The following is a 19,342-nucleotide window of genomic DNA, read 5'->3' as shown; positions in this document are numbered from 1 at the left end:
GGGTAGTAATAAAGAAACTTCATGATGTTGTTTAGCATCAAAACACAAACAATGACACGTTTAGGGGTTTTTAGGGGGTTTGCCTCACAGCTCAGAGCAATTCTGCTTCAGAAGGAAGTGTTTCGTTTTAGCGTGAAATTCTCCGGAGTCGGTCTTGCTGTGAAAAGCCGCTGGGGATTTTTTTTCTGGGGGCTGAAGCCTGATCACACCTGATTCAGATCAGACCAGAGAAAGTGTCTCTCGAACCACATGTGAGCCGACGCACCAGATCGCTAAAGATCGGCCAGATACACGAGCAGTCGTTCATCACGGTGTCGTTCCAATAACAGCCGCCGAATGTGGGACATCGTTGTTTTTTCATCACGGAGGCCGTAGAAAGTACGAAGTGCTGAATAAAACGCTGAGAAAATTCCATCAGCTGTCACCTCGCTCAGATCAGTGCTGGGAAATCCCCATATGAATGTTCTTACACGTTCTTTAAACTTACATACGTCACATTTATACTTTTTCTTCTGAACACCTCCAGCTTTTCACGTTAGCTCTTCGTTTTCCGACACGCTGCCTTTTCAAGTCAGACGGGAAGAAAAATCTTCGGGGTTATTACCCAAATCACTGCTTACGAGATCCTGACTCCACTTCCTCTCTGGTTGTTTAGCTTCATCAACAAGTAAACAAGATTTAAGCTGCAGCTTTAATTGTTTTAATTTATTTCAAAATTAGGTCTGAGGTTCACAAACCACTTCAAATCTTTGTGGTGCCTAAGAGAAATAATTCTATTGTATGTTTTACCGGTCTTAAAAAAGAAATTCGGGGTGTTCCGGTGGCACAGCGGTCTAACACGCCACATCTGATCTCTCTCGCTTTCGAGTTCGAACCTCTGCTGTGCTGTTGACCTGGTCAGGCATTCACATAAGAAGCAGCGAATCTGAGACGAATCTGCACTAGTGTGAATAAGCGTCAGATCCAGGGTTACAGCTCCACATGTATCTGTGTTTATCTGGATCTTCCTCCCTGTTTCACTTTTAAACTTGTGTTACAGCTCCAGCTTCTGAGAAATGGTGAGAATCAGAATCAGCTTCTCCCAGAGTCTAAAACGCTTCTGGTTGAAAATAAAGCTTAACGTGGTTTAATGTAGTAAAAGAAGGAGACAGGAGCACTAAACTTCTCTTCATTATTACTGCTCATAAGTTCCTCCACTAATCACATTCCTCACTCGCTGTTTTACTACAATAAGTCACGTTAAACGTCGTTTGTACGGCCCGAGTCGCTTGTATTGTCTCATATCAAACAGTTTGTCTCATTGGAGGAGCTTTGTAAAGGTCAGCGGCAAACTGGGTCAAAGTTCGATCATGGGAACTGAGCGCAACGAGGCACAGCCGGGTCAAAAACGATTTTGTCGCTTCATGCGGTTCCTCATCGCTGCGGCATTGGCGGCCTCTGCTGGCAGGTTGAGACACCCGCATGATAGATGGATAAATCACAGACGGTAGTGCGTGACTCTTTGTTTGCAACTTGATGGATGTAAAGAAAGCAGCATGTCTGAAAGAGTGTGTGATAGTCCTACGCCTCGTCTCGGTCAGGGCGGGGCCGTGCATCGACAGAGGAAGTCACAATGACTGTGCCACGCCTGTATGTTATTTTTATTTTATCTGTTAATTCTGTCCTACAGATCTGTCATTACCATGGTCCGGCGAGAGTGGTGGTCCAGCTGGTTACCAACACCAAACTGCCACATCTCCACGCGCACAGCCTCGTGGGAAAGCAGTGCGACAAGGGCATCTGCGTTGCCGAAATCCAGCCCAAAGACTCCGTCATGAGGTTTGTACCGTATCGCCTGACCTTCAGGGACACGTTTCACCCCGAAATCAGCATTCAGGTGTTTCACGTGCTCTTGTGCTCTTGTTTGTCTCAGTTTCCCTAATCTGGGAATCCTGCATGTGACGAAGAAGAACGTCACCAAGACGCTGGAGGAACGAATGAGTGAAGCCTACAGGCTGGGTTTCAACCACGGAGTATCCATCCATCCTGAGATAGACTCTTTCCAGGGAGAGACGCGAATCCCTAGAGAGCTCGCAGGTAACACGGGACTCAGAAATTAATATAAAAAATGATCTACAGGCCTGAATGAGCAGGTACAGATCAGATAAAGCTGCGCTCCTGGTTGTACCTGCTGGGTCTCTCTGTATGTGCTGTGGAACTGTATTACATCTAACGTGTGTGTGTGTGTGTGAGAGAGAGAGAGAAAGAAGGTTTAGAAGGTTCAGTATATACACAGTATGCATATGTGTGTAAGTGTATATAAATGTGTGTGTATATACAGTATATATATATATATTTATATACTGTATATGTGTGTGCTTGTAGATGTGTGAGTGTGTATGTGTGTTTGTAGATGTAGAAGTCTGTGTGTGTGCTTGTAGAGTGTATATGTGGATGTATGTATGTGTGTTTGTACATGTTTGAGTGTATATATGTGTGTATATGTGTGTATATGTGTGTATATGTGTGTGTTTGTACATGTTTGAGTGTGTATATGTGTGTATATGTGTGTGTTTGCAGATGTATTAGTGTGTGTGTGTATGTGTGTGTGTGTTTGTAGATGTATAAGTGTATATATATGTGTGTGTATGCATGTGTGTGTTTGCATGTGTGTGTGTGTGTTTATAGATGTATAAGTGTGTGTGTGTGTGTGTGTGGCTCTGAAGTTGTGCATTAAAGAAACGAAGGTCACATGATGTCTCTTTGTACTAAACTATTTAAATCTTGGTTTTCGGAAGGTGTGTGTGTGTGTGTGTGTGTGTGTGTGTGTGTGTGTGTGTATTTATTTATTTGCATGTTTGGACACATCACTGGTGTGTGTGCTGAATTTCCTGTTTTGTTAAATGAACCTGATCCAGACCAGAACAGGTTCAGAAATCTCGTAAAACGAGCATAAAAACCATTTTCATACGTTTATGTGTGAGCTGAACGTGAAAAATAAATAATAATAATAATAAATAAATAAATAATGTATATACAGTATAATGGTTTATATAAATATCTCGTGTTTGGATGTCGTTCTTCCTGAATGTTGTGATTGTGTTTGACGTTTGTCGTCGTGTTTCCAGATCACCAGAGGAATCTGATGGCTAACGCGGCGTCTCACCAGGCCAAGGACATGGACCTGAGCGTGGTGAGGCTCATGTTCACCGCCTTTCTGCCCGACGGGGAGGGCGGCTTCACCCGGAGACTTGAGCCGGTCATTTCAGACCCCATCTATGATAGCAGTGAGTCCCTTATATCCTAAATCTCTCTATAATCCCTTTATCATTACTGGATTCATGTGTTTCAGCCATGAGAGTTGCTAACAGGTGTAATAAATCAGTCACGTAAAGGAAATGATTTGCTTCCGACATTAAAGCAACAGTTTAGGGACGGTCCTTTGCAAGTACACGAAGCAAGCTCCAGTAGCCTCTACAGAGCATCACACAACCGGAACATCAACTGAGCCATACAAATGATTTCATCTTTTGACCGAGTGGCCACAAATTCCCACAGACACACTTCCAAGTCTTCTGAGGAGCCTTCTCAGCAGAGCGCCTGTTGTTCTAGCCGGATGTTTTTGGAATTAATGGAACTCATGAAGCTCATAGCCAGGCGTCCTGATTTTCCTGATTGTAACTCCGCTGCTGCTTGTTCCTCCTCCGTGTTGGCCAAGGAGCGCTGAGGACCATCGTGCACCCATTCAAAATCAAATCCACACCACAAAAAGTGTGCAAATAACAGCCAAGCGGTCTGAATACTTTCCGAATCCACCGTCCCTTCTAAAATACGCTCGAATCCGTTCTAAATTAAAAGCTGTTTTTTTTTTTTTACTCGTGGTGTTTCAGAGGCTCCCAACGCCTCCAACCTGAAGATCGTGAGGATGGATCGGACGGCAGGATGTGTGACCGGGGGAGAGGAAGTCTACCTGCTGTGTGATAAAGTGCAGAAAGGTAATAATAATAATAATAAACGCAGCCGCCGCCGCCGTAAATCAGACGACGCGTCTCGCGTAGCTCGGCGTCCGATCACGATAACCTCGGGCCCGATAGAGGAAGTCCAGCAGATTTTCCGCCCTCGGGATTTTCCCCTCCGGCATGCAAATGAGGCGAGGAGGAAACACACACACCGCTTACGTTTCTCTTTCTTCCCTTATTTCTTTTCCTCGTTTTCGTCCCTCTTTCGTTTTCTTACTACGTTTCGTTTGTTTTACATGACGTAACTCTCGGTTTCTCCCACATCTTTTTCCCCCGTTTCCTCTCTTGCAGTCGGCGCTTTCTTTCTGTAGGGGTCCGTTAAGCGGTCGTAGTTTCGCTAACATTAAAACCCTTCTCCTCGCCCCTCTCGTAACCGTGTCTGTGTGGAGCACAGCTGAGATCTTTCCACCCTAGAGAGAAGTGTAGCACTGTCGCCTCACAGCAAGAAGGTCCTGGGTGCGATCCCCAGGTTTCTGTGTGGACTTCGCATGTTCTCCCTGTGTCTGTGTGGTCTGTGTGAGTTTCCTCTGGGTGCTCCGGTTTCCTCCCACAGTCCAAAGACGTGCAAGTGAGGTATATTGTGTTTGATATAACCTTGTGAACTGATGAATCTTGTGTAATGAGTAACTACCGTTCCTGTCATGAATGGGATCAGAAGTGTAAAACATGACGTTAAAATCCTAATAAACAAACAAGAGCTGGGATTCGAACCCTGAATCTTTCAGTAGATAGCCCAAGGCACCACCCACTAGGCTACCACTGTAGATCTCAGCGGTGTTGGTTTTGGGCTTGCAATATGGGTTTGCTGTGCCACCTAGTTTCATCAAAATGCACTTAAGCACACTTTCAAGGGGAAGCGCAGTGGCACAGCAAGAAGGTCCTGGGTTCGATCCCCAGGCGGGGCGGTCCGGTTCCTTTCTGTGTGCAGTTTGCATGTTCTCCTCGGGTCTGCGTGGGTTTCCTCCGGGAGCTCCGGTTTCCTCCTACATTCCAAAGACGTGCAAGTGAGGTGAATTGGAGACACTAAATTGTCCATGGTTGTGTCTGATGTTCTCTTATCTGTTGACGGTGCTTCCTGATTGGCTGGCTCTGTTCATGTGGTTTCTAGATGACATCCAGGTTCGCTTCTACGAGGACGACGAGACGGGAATAGCCTGGGAGGCTTTCGGGGATTTCTCGCCCACCGACGTGCACAGACAGGTGAGCGTGATGGGTCACGGCTTCATTGACGTCATCCTTATAGCCGAACTCTGTGGGTGTACAATTACTGACTGTAGGCCTGGTTATTAATGGAAACGACCCCTACTGACCAGATGATGTTTGGGTAATGCGCGGCAGTGACACTAAACGATATGGCATCATAGTGTGTGTTATTTTGGCATGAGTGCAGCAGGTTCAGCAGTGTTGTTAGGATTCTTCTGTTCCGCTTTTCCCTGTTAGTGCTGGTTGTAGGTGGACAGTTGCAATTCTCCTCCTAGCATTGACTAAATGTGCTCAAAAATAACGTCTGATCAGTCCTGTGGGGAGCTTTTTTGAATGATAAAGGGAGTACAGAGGGGTAAGGGTGTGTACAGAGCAAAAGATGGGCCAGTTAGTGATTGTATACCCACTAAATTCAACATTGTTTTAGGTGTAGCTTGTAAAGTAAACAGTGAATGTCTGTACCTGGTCAGTGTTCCTAATAAAGTGCTCAGTGAGTGTATGTTAGATCAGAGACGATCCAAATGCAGCATTTTAGTAGGTATACTAATTCAACCCAAAAGCACGGCTCTGGCCATATTATTAATGTACAAAACGGATCAGCTGGTGCCCGCTGGCGTAATAGTTTCTAATTCCTAATAAAACCTGATTTATTTACGAATCTGAATCAATCTCCCACATTTCTCTTCTTTTTTAGTTTGCTATTGTCTTCAAGACGCCCAAATACCGTGACCAGAACCTGCAGAAGCCCATCTCGGTGTTCGTGCAGCTCAAGAGGAAGTCAGACAACGAGACGAGCGAACCCAAGCCGTTCACCTACCACCCACAGATCATAGGTACAGAAACGCACCTTCACCCATCAGATAGTGGATAAAGAAAAACACGCCATGGAACAACTTCTCACCCACCAGTCGCACCATAGGTGCTATTTTTATATATTTTATATTTAATTTAGACAGCAGCCAACACACCCCTCTCTTTCCCTCAGGGGATCGATCGATTGTGCTCGTCTCGTAGTAGGAGGACATAAAATATTTGAATATGACCTGATAACATAAAAGGGAAGAATAAAAAAAAAAGGAACTTCAAAGGAAACTTCAAAGCTTGTCGGACGTCCTATTTTAAAAACGTTATGTTTTAAAATAGAGTGACCTCTGTGTGACCTCTTTTCAGCCAGTCTGTCTGTGGGTATTTGTGCCCATGCAGTCGAATGTCGGTCAGTAACAAAGCCTCGGTCGATGTTCCGGTTCATTCCAAAGCTGCTGAATGAGGCTGTTCTTCACGTCTTTATTGGCTCGCTCATGCTGGAACAGGAATGGGCCTTCCCTAAACTGTTGCTGCAAAGTGGGAACATATTAATTACATCTTTATATACTTAATTTATTACTCCTGTTAGCAATTGTCATGGCTGAAACACCAGAATTTACAAATTAGAAGTACGTATACTGTGTGTACAGTATAGGTCAGGGGTTGTGCACGCACCAGCGGGTTCACAATTAGGAATTGGAAATGACTAAATTGGGAGATAATTTGTGCCACCAAATGTTTTCCTATTTTTTCTTATTAAGGTCGATTGTTTAGGGTAAATATTTACATACAACGGACGTCACATTTGCTTTGTTTTTAATTGTTTTAGCAGCGGGTGTGGCTGTAACACCTGAACCTAATAATTAGGGAGATTAAAGGTGCAGGATCATCCTGTCATAAAATGTGTTTTAGCTTTTTTGTGTGAGTGTAAGTTTCACTGGGATGAATTGGTACCCTGTCCATGGTGCATTCATTCATCTCCTCAGCCCTGAGATTTTGGGTCGACACACTGGAACAAAGCTTCGGTTATAAAACACTTAAAATAAAAAACCACCCTGTTAGATCCCTGTACCACCCACCTTCAGACCACTGATGGAAAATAAACACCCACCTTCTCTCACCCTTTCGTCAGATACCTGATAAACGCAGGTGGAAATTTTTCCTCCCACCTTCATCGTGCAGAACACCTGAAAAATCCACCCAGTACCACAACCACACGCTAACATTAAAATGTATCTTCTGCTCTGTATCTTAGTGATGAACCAGTCTTCCATACACAGTGATTCGTCCAGATTCACTAAATCTTTTAATCATGTTATGGACTGTAGATGGGAACGGCTCTTTATTCCTTGCAACAGTTTTTTTCTTTTCTTTTTTTTTGAGAATTATTATTCTTAAACTGCTGGACTGTTAGTCTGTTTTTTGTCATTTCACTCTTTTCTCTTTCACGTTCACTCTTTGTTCTTTCTTCTCCTTCATGTTCAGTCTTTTTCGCGTTCACTCCCTTCTCTTTCATGTTTATTTTTTTCTTTCATGTTCAATCTTTTCTTTAATGTTCACCCTTTCTACCCTTTTATGTTCACTCTTTTTCATGTTTCCTTTTTTCTATTTTGTTCTTTCTTCTCTTTCATGTTCACTCTTTTTTCTTTCATGTTCACTCTTCTATTTTATGTTCACTCTTCTCTTATTTACATTTACATTTTACATTTTCAGCATTTAGCAGACGCTTTTATCCAAAGCGACTTACACAATGATCTGAACACGATGAGCAACTGAGGGTTAAGGGCCTTGCTCAGGCTCAGGCAACTTGGTGGTGGCGGGGCTTGAACCGGCAACCTTCTGTTTATTAGTCCAGTACCTTAACCACTGAGCTATCACTGCCCTATGTTCACTGCACTCTTATGTTCACTCTTTTTTCATATTCACTCTTTTCTCTTTCATTTATGTTTACTCATGTTGAGTTATCTCTTTTATATTTAATATCTTCTCTTTCATGTGCACTCTCTTCTCTTTTATGATTACTGTGTTCACTCTTTTTTATGTCTACTCTTTTCTTTTATGTTCACCCTTTGCTTGTTTCATGTTCACTCTCTTCTCTTTTGTGTTCTCTTTCTACTCTTTCATGTTTAATCTTTTTTAATAATACCTCTTTCCTCTTTTATGCCCTTTCTTTTGTTTCATGTTCACTCTTTTCTTTTTGGTTTTCACTCTTATCTCTTGTATGTTCACCCTTTTCTCTTCTGTTTCATCTTCACTCTTCTGTCTTTCATAATTACTCTTTTCTTTTTCATTTATGTTTACTGATGTTGAGTTATCTCTTTTATATGTAATAATTTCTCTTTCATGTCACTTTCTTCTCTTTCATCTTTGATGTTCACTTTCCTCTTTTATGTTCAATCTCTTTCATATTCACCCTTTTCTTTTGTGTTATAATCACCCTTTTCTTTTTTCATGTTTACTCTTTTCTCTTTCATTTATGTTTACTCATGTTGAGTTATCTCTTTTGTATTTAATATTTTCTCTTTCATGTTCAATCTCTTTTACTGTTCTCTCTCTTTTCTCTTTCATGTTTACTTATATGTTCACTTTCTTCTCTTTCCTCTTTTATGTTCAATCTCTTTCATATTCACCCTTTTCTATTTTGTGTTCACTCTCTCCTCTTTCATATTTACTCTTTTCTGTTTCGTGTTCTCTCTCTCTCCTTTTTCGTGTACTTTCGCTCTTTTCTCTCTCCTCTCGCCGCATGTCGCGCTTCCTCTAAACTCTCTCTCTCGTTTTCTCTCATGTTCGGTTTCTGTCTTCATGTTTCATTTCTTTCACACATTTTTCTGACTTTCATTTTGCATCCTTTGGTTTGTTCCGAAAGTTTTCGTACCCTTTAGAAAAATGAATTTTATGGAATTTGGAGTTAGATAGTGGACTGATGGTGGATAGATGTCTGTAGCTCATCGATGCTTTGTGTTTATCTGTGATTATTTTTCTCATCATGTTATAGATAAGGAGGAGGTTCAGAGGAAGAGGCAGAAGACGCTTCCCAATTTTCCAGATTACGGTGGAGCCGGGGGTGGTGTCGGGGGCATGTACAGAGGAGGTGGAGCTGCGTCCGGCGGTGGTCACGGAGCAGGTGGAGGTGGCGGAGGTGGAGGTAAGAGTGCATTTTTGTTTCTGTTCATTTGTGGTCATGTGGAAAATATCTATATATTTTTTTAAATAATTTTATTTGTGTGTAGGTCATTACTACCAGGGCTTTTATAACAACTTTAACTCCAACTACGGCTTTCCACCCTCGATGGGTGGAGCAGGGAACACCGTCAAGCATGGTGAGATTCCAAAATCATAAATATCAGTACAGAAGAGCAGACTGTAGTGTGGAAGCACAATAAAAATCATTTTGCGACTCTTCGTGTTTGATGCCTCCGATTCCTCCAGCAGCTTATCGTGGGCCGGTGGAGGACACGGACGAAGAGAGCGACAGTGACCTGGACGATGATCCAGGCCCGACGGGAGCAGGTGGGGTGCACGTCCAGCTGAGACCTCCATCACCAGAGGACAGGAGCGATGAGGGCGAGGATTCAGACGAACTCGGGTCAGAAACTACAGGTGAGTTTGAAGGAGCCTCAGTCTGGATTCACATGAACATCAGGACTGAACGTGTTTTATGTACGAGTCTGGAGGAACCGGGCTGATGTTCCTGAGCTGATGTTCTTGTCTCTCCTCCTCCAGAGAGTCTGTTAAACCCTCGGTTAGCTGGACTGGCACAGAAACACGCTGGTGCTTTGTTTGAATATGCTGTTAGTGGGGATGTTCGCAGGTTGCTGGTGCCACATCGCCCCCTTATGGCTGCTCAGGACGAGAACGGAGACACGTATGTTACACACACACACACACACACACACACACACACACACACACTCACACACGGTGTTCACCTGCTCCATCAAACCAAACAGGTCCTTTTATCTTGTGCTATAAAGGGATTTTAAGTGTATGTATAGATTGAAAAAAATATAATTTCATTATTGTTTATCATTATTATTAGTATTGTTGTTTAGTGTTATTAAATATTATTATTATTATTATATACATCTTGGTTTATTATTATTATCAGTGCTGGTGTTCATTGTTATTATATCAATTTATTATTATTTACATTTACATTTTTAGCATTAAGCAGACGCTTTCATCCACAGAGATTTACAGTACTGTGACAGTATACTGTCTAAGCAATTGAGGGTTAAGGGCCTTGCTCAAGGGCCCAACAGTGACAACCTGGCAGTGACCTTTAGATAACTAGTCCAGTACCTTAACCACTAGGCTACAATTATTATTATTATTATTATTATTATTATTATTATTATTACAATTATTGAGGAATTATTATTATTATTATTATTAAATACATTTTGGCTGTAGTGTTAGTATTAGTGTTGTTGATTATTGTTATTATATACATTTATTATTATTATTATTTTTATATAAATCTTGGTTTTATTATTATGATTAGTACTGTTTTGTTATCAGTGTTTACTGTTATTATATTAATGTATTATTATTATTATTATTATAAAATCTTGGTTTTATTATTATTTTATATAAATAAATAATATATAATAAATAATAATATATATATAAATAATTAATATCGTAAATATAAGTACATTTTAATATACTATTGGCATTGATTATATTGCTCATATTTTTACTCTCATTTTCTTTTACTTACACACATTCACTTTAAATGCCTTCATAACACGAAATGTAGTAATAGTAAATATTATATATTATTAATATTAATATCATTAATATCATTAATATTATTAGATGTATATTATTATAAATATCTTCCTTGTCATACAAGCCATTAACACGTATTAGAATTTTCATGCCACTGATATTTTAGTGGGAACACAGGTTTGGTGTGTAGTGTGTGATGTAAGGTGTGTGTGTGTGTGTGTGTGTGTGTGTGTGTGTGTGTGCGCAGGGGTCTGCACCTGAGCGTTATCCACAGTCAGACAGACACGGTGCAGAACCTGGCGCAGGTAATTTCAGCCATTTCTGGAGAGGACGTGCTGAACATGAGGAACGACCTGTATCAGGTACTGCACACACACACACACACACACACACACACACACACAGGATGCACACAGGAATCAGGTGCAGTGTTTAACCTGTGCGTTATCATATCCCAGACTCCTTTGCATTTGGCCGTACTGACCCATCAGAAGGAAGCAGTCGAGTCGTTACTGGCAGCAGGAAGTGACATCACTCTGACTGACCGCGACGGCAACACGGCGCTGCACCTGGCCGCCCAGCAGTCGGACGGGGACGTGATCAGAGTCCTGCTGAAACGCAGGGAGGTGCTGGAGCTAACCAACACGCACAACTCAGCAGGTGAACACACACAGGTCATGCCATATATCCTATACGGTGAGGAACAGTGGTACAGCCGGTGAAGCGACCCCACACAGCATCAGAGCCCCAGGGATCTGTGTGTTCTGGGTTTAAATCTCACCTCTGGTCACTATCTGAGTGGAGTTGTGTTTATATCGATGGCACAGTGTGTCCGCATTAGTAATTTAGTGTGTTCGTGTAGGTGTGTGCCCTCTGCACCTCGCCGTGCTGGCCAACAGCCTGAACGGCGTGCGGGCTCTGCTGGAGGCCGGGGCCAGCGTGGAGGTTCAGGAGAGGACGTGCGGTCGCACGCCGCTTCACCTCGCTACCGAACACGATAACGTCTCGCTCGCCGGCTGCCTGCTGCTGGAGGTACGTCCGTTCGATGCCATCGTGTTCGTTTAACCATCATAGGCATATCATTTACGTTAAACTAGACCCTGTGTAGATCACCAAATTGGATCTGGGGTTAGTATAGTATATCTGTATATATCACTATAGTATATCACTATAGTATATCATTATATGTCAGTATGATTGTGATGTTTGTGCAGGGTGATGCTGAAGTGGACAGCCTGACGTATAACGGCTCCACCGGCCTTCACATCGCAGCAGGGCGGGGTTCGCTCAAACTGAGCGCGCTCCTCATCGCTGCAGGTATGTGTACGACTGCGTTTGTTCGCTTTTCTGTCTATTTACGTCAGTATTACTGAAGGCATTAATGAAGACAAAACGAGCGATATTTAATGTGAGCTCTGGCGGGGTGACGGCCGAAGCCCTGTGATGGATGGGCGCCCTGGACCCACCAGGACCCTGACCAGGATGAAGCGGTTGTTAAAAATGATGAATTTTCTCCCAGGTGCCGATCCTCACAGAGAGAACTTCGAGCCGCTGTTCTTTAACGACGAGGAGTGCTGCAAAGAGGGCGAGGAAGACGAGGAGGACGAAGGCTACGTCCCAGGGACGACCCCGCTCAACATGGCGGCCTCGGCAGAGGTTGGAGTTCCGTTAGATCTGTTAGATTAGAGAAATCGAACAGCTTTGTGATCTGCACGCATGGGCGTGACGTGATCGTCAACCTTACAGTTCAATCATAGCTAAAAGCAGCAGTATTCGGTGACGCCTCTGTGGCACCAAGCCGGTTTTAGACCGGAACAGAGAGCCGTACCACGTACAGAGAGTCCCGCTTTGCTCTACTGCTCGTTTCAACTAGACTGCTGGAGTCGCTCTTGCAGCAACGATGAGGAAACCCAATCTGACCTTTCCTCCGTCATGCCCGGCCAGGCCACTAGCGCCGCTAGGGATTCTGCTCATGCATAGAACAGAACACACACGCGTGTTAAAGTGATGTAGAAATGTTACTACTATTAGCTAAATATCCTGAATTTTGTTTGGCAGGTACGTGAAATCCTGAAGGGTAAACCATACCAGCCCAGCACTGTTTTGGTACCACCACAAGGTAGGCACCCTGGCACTTACCTCCCCTCCATACCTCCTCTTCTTCAAATAAAGCAGTAAGCCACTCGAGACCGTACGTTACTGCGATTTTATCGCGGGGAAGGTTGTTTTGGCCTAAAACATCTCAGTCTCGAGTGGCTTATTGCTTTTATAAAACGGCGGTCAACATAAAACATAATAAAATACAACCGTTCAATTTATAAATGTCTTTATTTACAAAAACACTTACAGAAAGCATTCTTCCACGACCCCAGGTAGTTCGTTAGCAGTGTTGCTAGGCAACATGAGGGCGAACATAACATTAACTTTTTCTTTTCAGTGGCGTATTCATATGGAATGATGTGAGGTGGTTCGAACGCGGCTCAGCCAATCAGATTTTAGGACCGGAACAATCCGTTTTATAATGATAATTTGCTTATGCATAAATATTCTACACACATTTACACATGCAGTAAAACCCCAAAACAAACAACAAAGCCAACTGTGGGTGCGGATGCAATAATCTGAGTATGCGAAGCCTCCAATATCTAAATCATTTTTATTAATAGTGTGCGGAAACGATGGGTGTAAATTCAGTGACGTTCTGGATGCACATCAAGAAGATCAGACAAAACCAAACTGAACTGTGATTATTATTATTACAGCCTGTGATGGAACGCAGACGCTCTGTGTTGTCCTGTTGTGCGCTAAATGCAAGGTGTGTGTGTGTGTGTGTGTGTAGGAGACATGCAGAGTCTGGGCACGGAGACGAAGCAGGCCCTGTGCCAGTGTCTGGAGGAGTCGCCGGGCGGGTGGGAGAGCCTGGCGCACACGCTCAGACTGGGAATTCTCGCCAACGCCTTCCGTCTGAGCCCACGGCCAGCGTGTACACTGCTGGACAGCTACGAGGTACACACACACACACACTCACACTGGTGTGCATGTTTGTGGTGTTAGGATCCAGGAGCAGGAGTAACCGTACTACACACTGGTGTGTGTTTAATGTCACGCAGGTATCAGGTGGGACGGTGCAGGAGCTGTTAGCGGGGTTGAAGAGCATCGGTAACAGCGGCGCGGTTAGCATACTGCAGGAGCACTGTGTGTGCGAGGGGAGCGACGACACACCCGCCGAACAGCTGACCACAGGTACACACACTCGACTCGCTGACCGTACTCGTCTTTTCAATAGTTTCGGGGGTTAAAAGGTAACAGTGGGTGGCGCACCAGCGCTGAGATTCTGAACTCCTGGGTTCGAATCTCGGCTCTGCTGCCGGTCAGCTGGGCGCCCATTAGCAGGCATAATTGGCTAATGCCTGCATCAGACAAAATTGGCTTCAGTGGGATAGACTGGACTAAGGGTTGGGGTTATCAATGCTGTGTAAGGACCTTGGTTGCCCAGGGCGCCTGTACAAAAAATAGGGGAGCACAGAGATCGGACGTGGCTCCCCGTACGTGAAGCTGACCTCACAGGCAAATCCACCGAAGGGATTGGTGGACTGCGCACACGTCAGAATGAGTGTGTGTCAGGCGAATATACATGCCCTCGGGGTCCCCAGCAGGGGGTCGGCTACACTAAATTGGGAGAAAAAGGGGGTAAATGCTGTGGTAAACACGACCCTGTCCCAACTTTTATGGAACGTCTTGTGGGCATGAAATTTGGAGTGAACTTACATACGACTGTTCCCTGCTAGACGGCGGTTTCTCGGCGGGCCTGCGGGACCTGAAGCTATCCTCGGCGGACGAGAGCGCCGTGTACGACAGCGGAGTGGAGACGTCCTTCCAGAAGCCGTGCCTCAGCGCGCCCGAGCCGTTCCTCCCACACCCGGAACCGCACTTCACCAAAGCCTGACCCCCATCCCCCGAGCTCTCGCCCCGAACTGCCACCGCAAGTCCTCAAGCTTGAACTCTGTGTTAGCGACACGCCCTCGGATAAACCGTTTTACACTTGTGTGAGGTTATTTAAATGTTGGTTTTGTATTCTGTGTGTTTGTTCAGTTTGTATTTTTAAACTTTGATGATGATGATGATGATTTTGATGATGATGATGATGATTTTGATGATGATGATGATGCCCCCTGGTTAATACAGGGTCAACCTCAAATCTCTGCAGAGCCACAAACACAATCGATCGTGTTTGAGGGAGGGAGGGTCAGACGAGGGGCTTCCTACTGCCCATGCGTTGTGCGATCTTCAGGATTGCTCGAGTGGGAAGCGGGAAGGATGGGGGTGGGGGTGTCACATGGAGCTTAGCGTGGCTCTCCATACGCGATACCGCTCTCAAACTGGCAGGTGATTAGAAGCGGTCCACAGCTCTCCTTGGAAATGACTAGATTGGGAGAACCATGGGGGGAAATGCTTAAATTAAACACCAGGACTTGGTTTAATTTTTGTGCATCATCAAATCATCTTAATATTCAGGGTTTTATGTGACGTCCATATTGTTATGATTTTAAATCATTTTAAGTGAATCCTGTCTCAGGAACTCTGCACTCCAGAAGAGAACGACACGGTGTTCAGTCCCCGTCCCCGTCCCCGTCCCGTCCGAAGCCTCTCTGGACCAACACGTTTTGTTTTGGTGTACTGGAGAACAAAATTCGGCCCCCCTGACCGGTTCTTGCACTGATCCCCTGATCCCAAACTGCTAACCCTAACCCCTAACCCCCCCCCCCCCAGCACCGGTTTAAATACAGCGCCGTATAAAGGTTTCATTTCCTTCCTGATTTCATCTTATTTTGCGTATCTGTCGCACCACATGGTTTCAGATCCTCCGTGTTCTAAGACACACATTTTTTTTTTTTATGGTTCTGCAACACCTATATCACCCCGCAGTGATCGTCTCCACCTACACTGCGACCAAGATGTTTCACATGGGCGCAGAAGAATTTTGACCCGCTCCTCCCTGCGAAATGCTTTCATTCGGCCGTATTTATAGTATTGAACAGAGTATTAAATGCTGTATTACACAAGCCCACGACTGCTAAGATCTGGGTTTGAATCCCAGAAAGGCTACACAGACATGACTGGCTGTGTGTGAGTGTTAGTAGAACATCTTTGACTGTGATGATTGAATCCTGACCGTATCTCAGGTGAATGAATGAGGTCAGCGGTTCCATGGATGTTCGTCTGGGTTCCTTTGAGATAATGGCTCTCGCTGTGATTCGCTGGAGTCCCAGCGCTTTAGGATCCCTTTTATACGGAAGGAATAAACACTCTTTCTACGGTGGCGTATGAGGTGTTGATCTTTCAGGTGTTTGAGGTGCTAACTGTGTGGCACCTGAACTATTAAGTGCTTTTGTTGATGCTTGTCCAGGATCTGCTTCTGTTCTATAAGCTGTGAAATTAAAACTATTTCTTTTTTTTTTCTCTTTTTACAAACTCGAGCTCAAACGGTCAAGGGAACGGTTCAGCCAAAAAAAGTCAAAGGAACGCAGTGCTCGCCCGTCCCTACACCAGCGTTTGGAGCGTTGCTATTTAAAATAATAATCATATATCATCAAATATAATCCATATCATAAAATCATAGCACTGTCGCCTCACAGCGAGAAGGTCCTGGGTTCGATCCCTTGGGCCGAGCAGCCAGGCGCCTTTCTGTGTGCATTTTACATGTTCTCCCTGAAACATCCAGTCAGATCATTTGGAGCTACCAGAAATTACTGTGTGTGCGCAGTCGTAGCCTAGTGGTTAAGGAACTGGACTAGTAATCGAAAGGTCACTGCCAGGTTGCCACTGTTGGGCCCTTGAGCAAGGCCCTTAACCCTTAATTGCTTAGACAATATACTGTCACAGTACTGTAAGTCACTTTGGATAAAAGCATCTGCTGAATGCCGAAAATGTAAATGTGCCCTATTTCACCATGACCCTGACCAGGATAAAGTGGTAAAACAGACAGTAAATAAATGATTTTTTTAAACAGTGGCTAAATTTGCTGTTTAAATGAATGAATAATAAATTAATTGTAATAATTTAATACATCCAGTGTGAATTTAGTCCAAATCTGAAGCAACACTGACCTGTAACCGTGCCTCGGCTGATTGGTGTAGGAGGAACGTTGTGTTGGTTTTATTTTTGGCTGAACTGTTTCCGTAAATGAGAGCTTATATGATTGTATTTTTTACTTTCCTGTCTGTGTTCAATCCTGCAATCAGAGAGAAAATTCCACTGCATTAATGGTTAAGTACAGTGTTTAACAGTTTCTGATCGGCCAGTTAATGAGCTCTACACTAAACCAGTGTGAAAAACTGACTTCAGGCCAGATTATCCAGATCATCAGACTGTCTGATGTTTAAACAAGGAGAAGTAATCTGCTCTCGGTTTAATCCAGACTCTCTGTATCTTTCTCAAACAAAGGAAACACCAACATATCACCAAGTGAATGTATGAAGTTTAGGATCCTCTAACACACCCTTCAGTGTTCTCATTATTTCTACGTCTTCATCTCGTTTTGTTGAATTTAAGCTGTAAGTCACTCTGTGCTTTCCTCTGTGTTCATGAACTGACTGGAACAGAATCCAGGCTCTTTATTTTATAGCCTCCTGCAGCAGAACTCGCTAGGAAACCAAAGCTTGTTCTTTCGTTCTGTATTTATGTGCGTAAACCAGTGTTTGTTTGATAAAGAAAATAATTATAGCTTTGAAATTGGTTTGTATTGTTATACTTTTATAATAAAAGACTGTATTGTTGCATTCGACCGTGCTTTTGATTCTTGTAGGGGCGGAAGGGTCGTTCGTTGGACCGATGGCTAAGAATTTTCAGCGATTCTGCAACTGATTGGCTGAAGGATTGTAGCACAGGTTCACAAAATGCATACGTTTATTATTTTCTAATGTGTAGCGTCAAAAATATCCATACAATATACATAACTTCTTATGATAGTGGAGCGGAGAGTCATTTCTGTCATGGATTGTTAGTTAATTCTTGGTTAGTGGTTATGATTGACCTCTGGTGACTCCTGTGTGTCCACATAAACAGGGCAAGTTTGATAGCAACCAGCAGTTGACAGCAATAGTTACACTTTTATGATAAAATACTTTATTGTTGCATTCTATACTTGAACCCTTGTGTTCTTTTTCCTAAATGTTCTTCCAACAGAGTTCCACAAGGAAGTGTTTACTGTGGAAATGCACTCACGTTCATGTCCTCATTTTACACTATATGGGCGAAAGCATTGGGACACCACTTCTCATTTTTAATTTGTCTGTTTCAGCCACAACAATTGCTAGCAGGTGTAATAAATCAATTATATAAAGGAAGTGATATGCTTTCAACTTTGCAGCAGCAGTTTAGGGAAGGTCCTTTCCTGTTCCATGATGAAAAGCTCGGTTTAAAGAAACTCCAGTGACCTCGGCTACAAATACCCATAAAATTCCCATACACAGACATACTTCTATGACCATCCAACAATATCATGGTCAGGTGTCCAATTACTTTAGGTCACGGTCACGCTCACTTACTTTCTTAACCGCTTATCCAATCAGGGTCGCGGGTGGGGGGCCTTTTCAATGGTTGCAAGGCACACACATACACCCGTTCACTGCATGTTTTTGGACTGTGGGAGGAAACCCACGCAGACACGGGGAGAACATGCAAACTCCACACAGAACTCGTTATTCTTCTTCCACCAGGGGGCGGAAGCGTTATTCCTTAAACTGATGGCTAAGAACTCAGCATTTCAGCAAGTGTCGAACAGCACCGGGTCACAAAATTAATAAATCTGTTGTTTTTAATATGTAGGGTCTAAAATATACGTACAGCAAGGTCTTATGATAGTGGAGCGGGAAGTCATTCATGTGTGTCCACATAAATAGGGCTAGTTTGACAGCACCCATTAAAAATCACACGCTCGGATCTCAGAAAGTGCAAGACTTACAAGACTTTGGAGTATGTCTGTGGGAATTTGTGCCCATTCAGACAAAAGTGTGTGTGCCCTTGGTGTGATCTTTTCAGCTAGAACAACAGTCACTTCTCAGAGACTTCTCACAAGACTTTGGAGTACGTCTGTGGGAATTTGTGCCCATTCAGAGCAACTGTTCTAGCTGAAAAGTCTCTCATAAGACTTTGGAGTACGTCTGTGGGAATTTGTGCCCATTCAGTCAAAAGTGTGTGTGCCCTTGGTGTGATCTTTTCTGATAGCCTCTGAAGCTTCTTACAAGACTTTGGAGTACCGTGTGGTGTGTGTGTGTGTGTGTGTGTGTGTGTGTGTGTGTTTGGTGTGTGCCCTTGATCTGATTTTTTTTTTTTAGCTCTTATGACAAGGCTTTTCACAAGACTTTGAAGTACGTCTGTGGGAATTTGTGCCCATTCAAAAGTGTGTGTACATATGAGTATGCATGTAAGGGAGAGTGCCATATATATGTGTGTGTGTGTGTGTGTGTGTGTGTGTGTGTGTGTGTGTGTGTGTGTGTGTGTGTGTGTGTGTGTGTGTGTGTGTGCCCGCCCTTGATATGATCTTTTCAGCTAGAACAACAGCCACTCTTATAAGAGGACTTCTCACAAGACTTGGAGTACGT

The 19,342-nt window shown here is 43.7% G+C and overlaps 1 protein-coding gene across 2 annotated transcripts in view; it reads left to right on the top strand.

The window, feature by feature from the left end:
- nfkb1 (nuclear factor of kappa light polypeptide gene enhancer in B-cells 1) overlaps window positions 1-17,516 on the top strand; it is a 34,842-nt gene extending 17,326 nt beyond the window's left edge. The window contains exons 7-25 of one of the 2 annotated variants that reach the window (XM_063018628.1): window positions 1,670-1,818; window positions 1,913-2,076; window positions 3,108-3,266; window positions 3,870-3,974; window positions 5,107-5,198; window positions 5,896-6,034; window positions 9,001-9,150; window positions 9,236-9,325; window positions 9,438-9,605; window positions 9,729-9,870; window positions 10,987-11,101; window positions 11,198-11,399; window positions 11,602-11,771; window positions 11,954-12,056; window positions 12,259-12,395; window positions 12,798-12,858; window positions 13,579-13,745; window positions 13,850-13,982; window positions 14,528-17,516. In XM_063018628.1, the coding sequence (XP_062874698.1) occupies window positions 1,670-1,818; window positions 1,913-2,076; window positions 3,108-3,266; window positions 3,870-3,974; window positions 5,107-5,198; window positions 5,896-6,034; window positions 9,001-9,150; window positions 9,236-9,325; window positions 9,438-9,605; window positions 9,729-9,870; window positions 10,987-11,101; window positions 11,198-11,399; window positions 11,602-11,771; window positions 11,954-12,056; window positions 12,259-12,395; window positions 12,798-12,858; window positions 13,579-13,745; window positions 13,850-13,982; window positions 14,528-14,685 (2,604 nt within the window). In that variant the 3' untranslated portion in view covers window positions 14,686-17,516. Of the gene's footprint in view, window positions 1-1,669; window positions 1,819-1,912; window positions 2,077-3,107; window positions 3,267-3,869; window positions 3,975-5,106; window positions 5,199-5,895; window positions 6,035-9,000; window positions 9,151-9,235; window positions 9,326-9,434; window positions 9,606-9,728; window positions 9,871-10,986; window positions 11,102-11,197; window positions 11,400-11,601; window positions 11,772-11,953; window positions 12,057-12,258; window positions 12,396-12,797; window positions 12,859-13,578; window positions 13,746-13,849; window positions 13,983-14,527 lie in introns of both variants that reach the window. The other variant, XM_063018627.1, reaches the window with a different exon arrangement.
- Window positions 17,517-19,342: the final 1,826 nt, after the last annotated feature.

This window comes from Trichomycterus rosablanca, chromosome 22 (genome assembly GCF_030014385.1).
Source record: "Trichomycterus rosablanca isolate fTriRos1 chromosome 22, fTriRos1.hap1, whole genome shotgun sequence".
In the NCBI taxonomy this organism is placed as follows: domain Eukaryota; kingdom Metazoa; phylum Chordata; class Actinopteri; order Siluriformes; family Trichomycteridae; genus Trichomycterus; species Trichomycterus rosablanca.
Note: the sequence above shows the minus strand (reverse complement) of the source record. Positions and strands in the feature narration are given on the sequence as shown.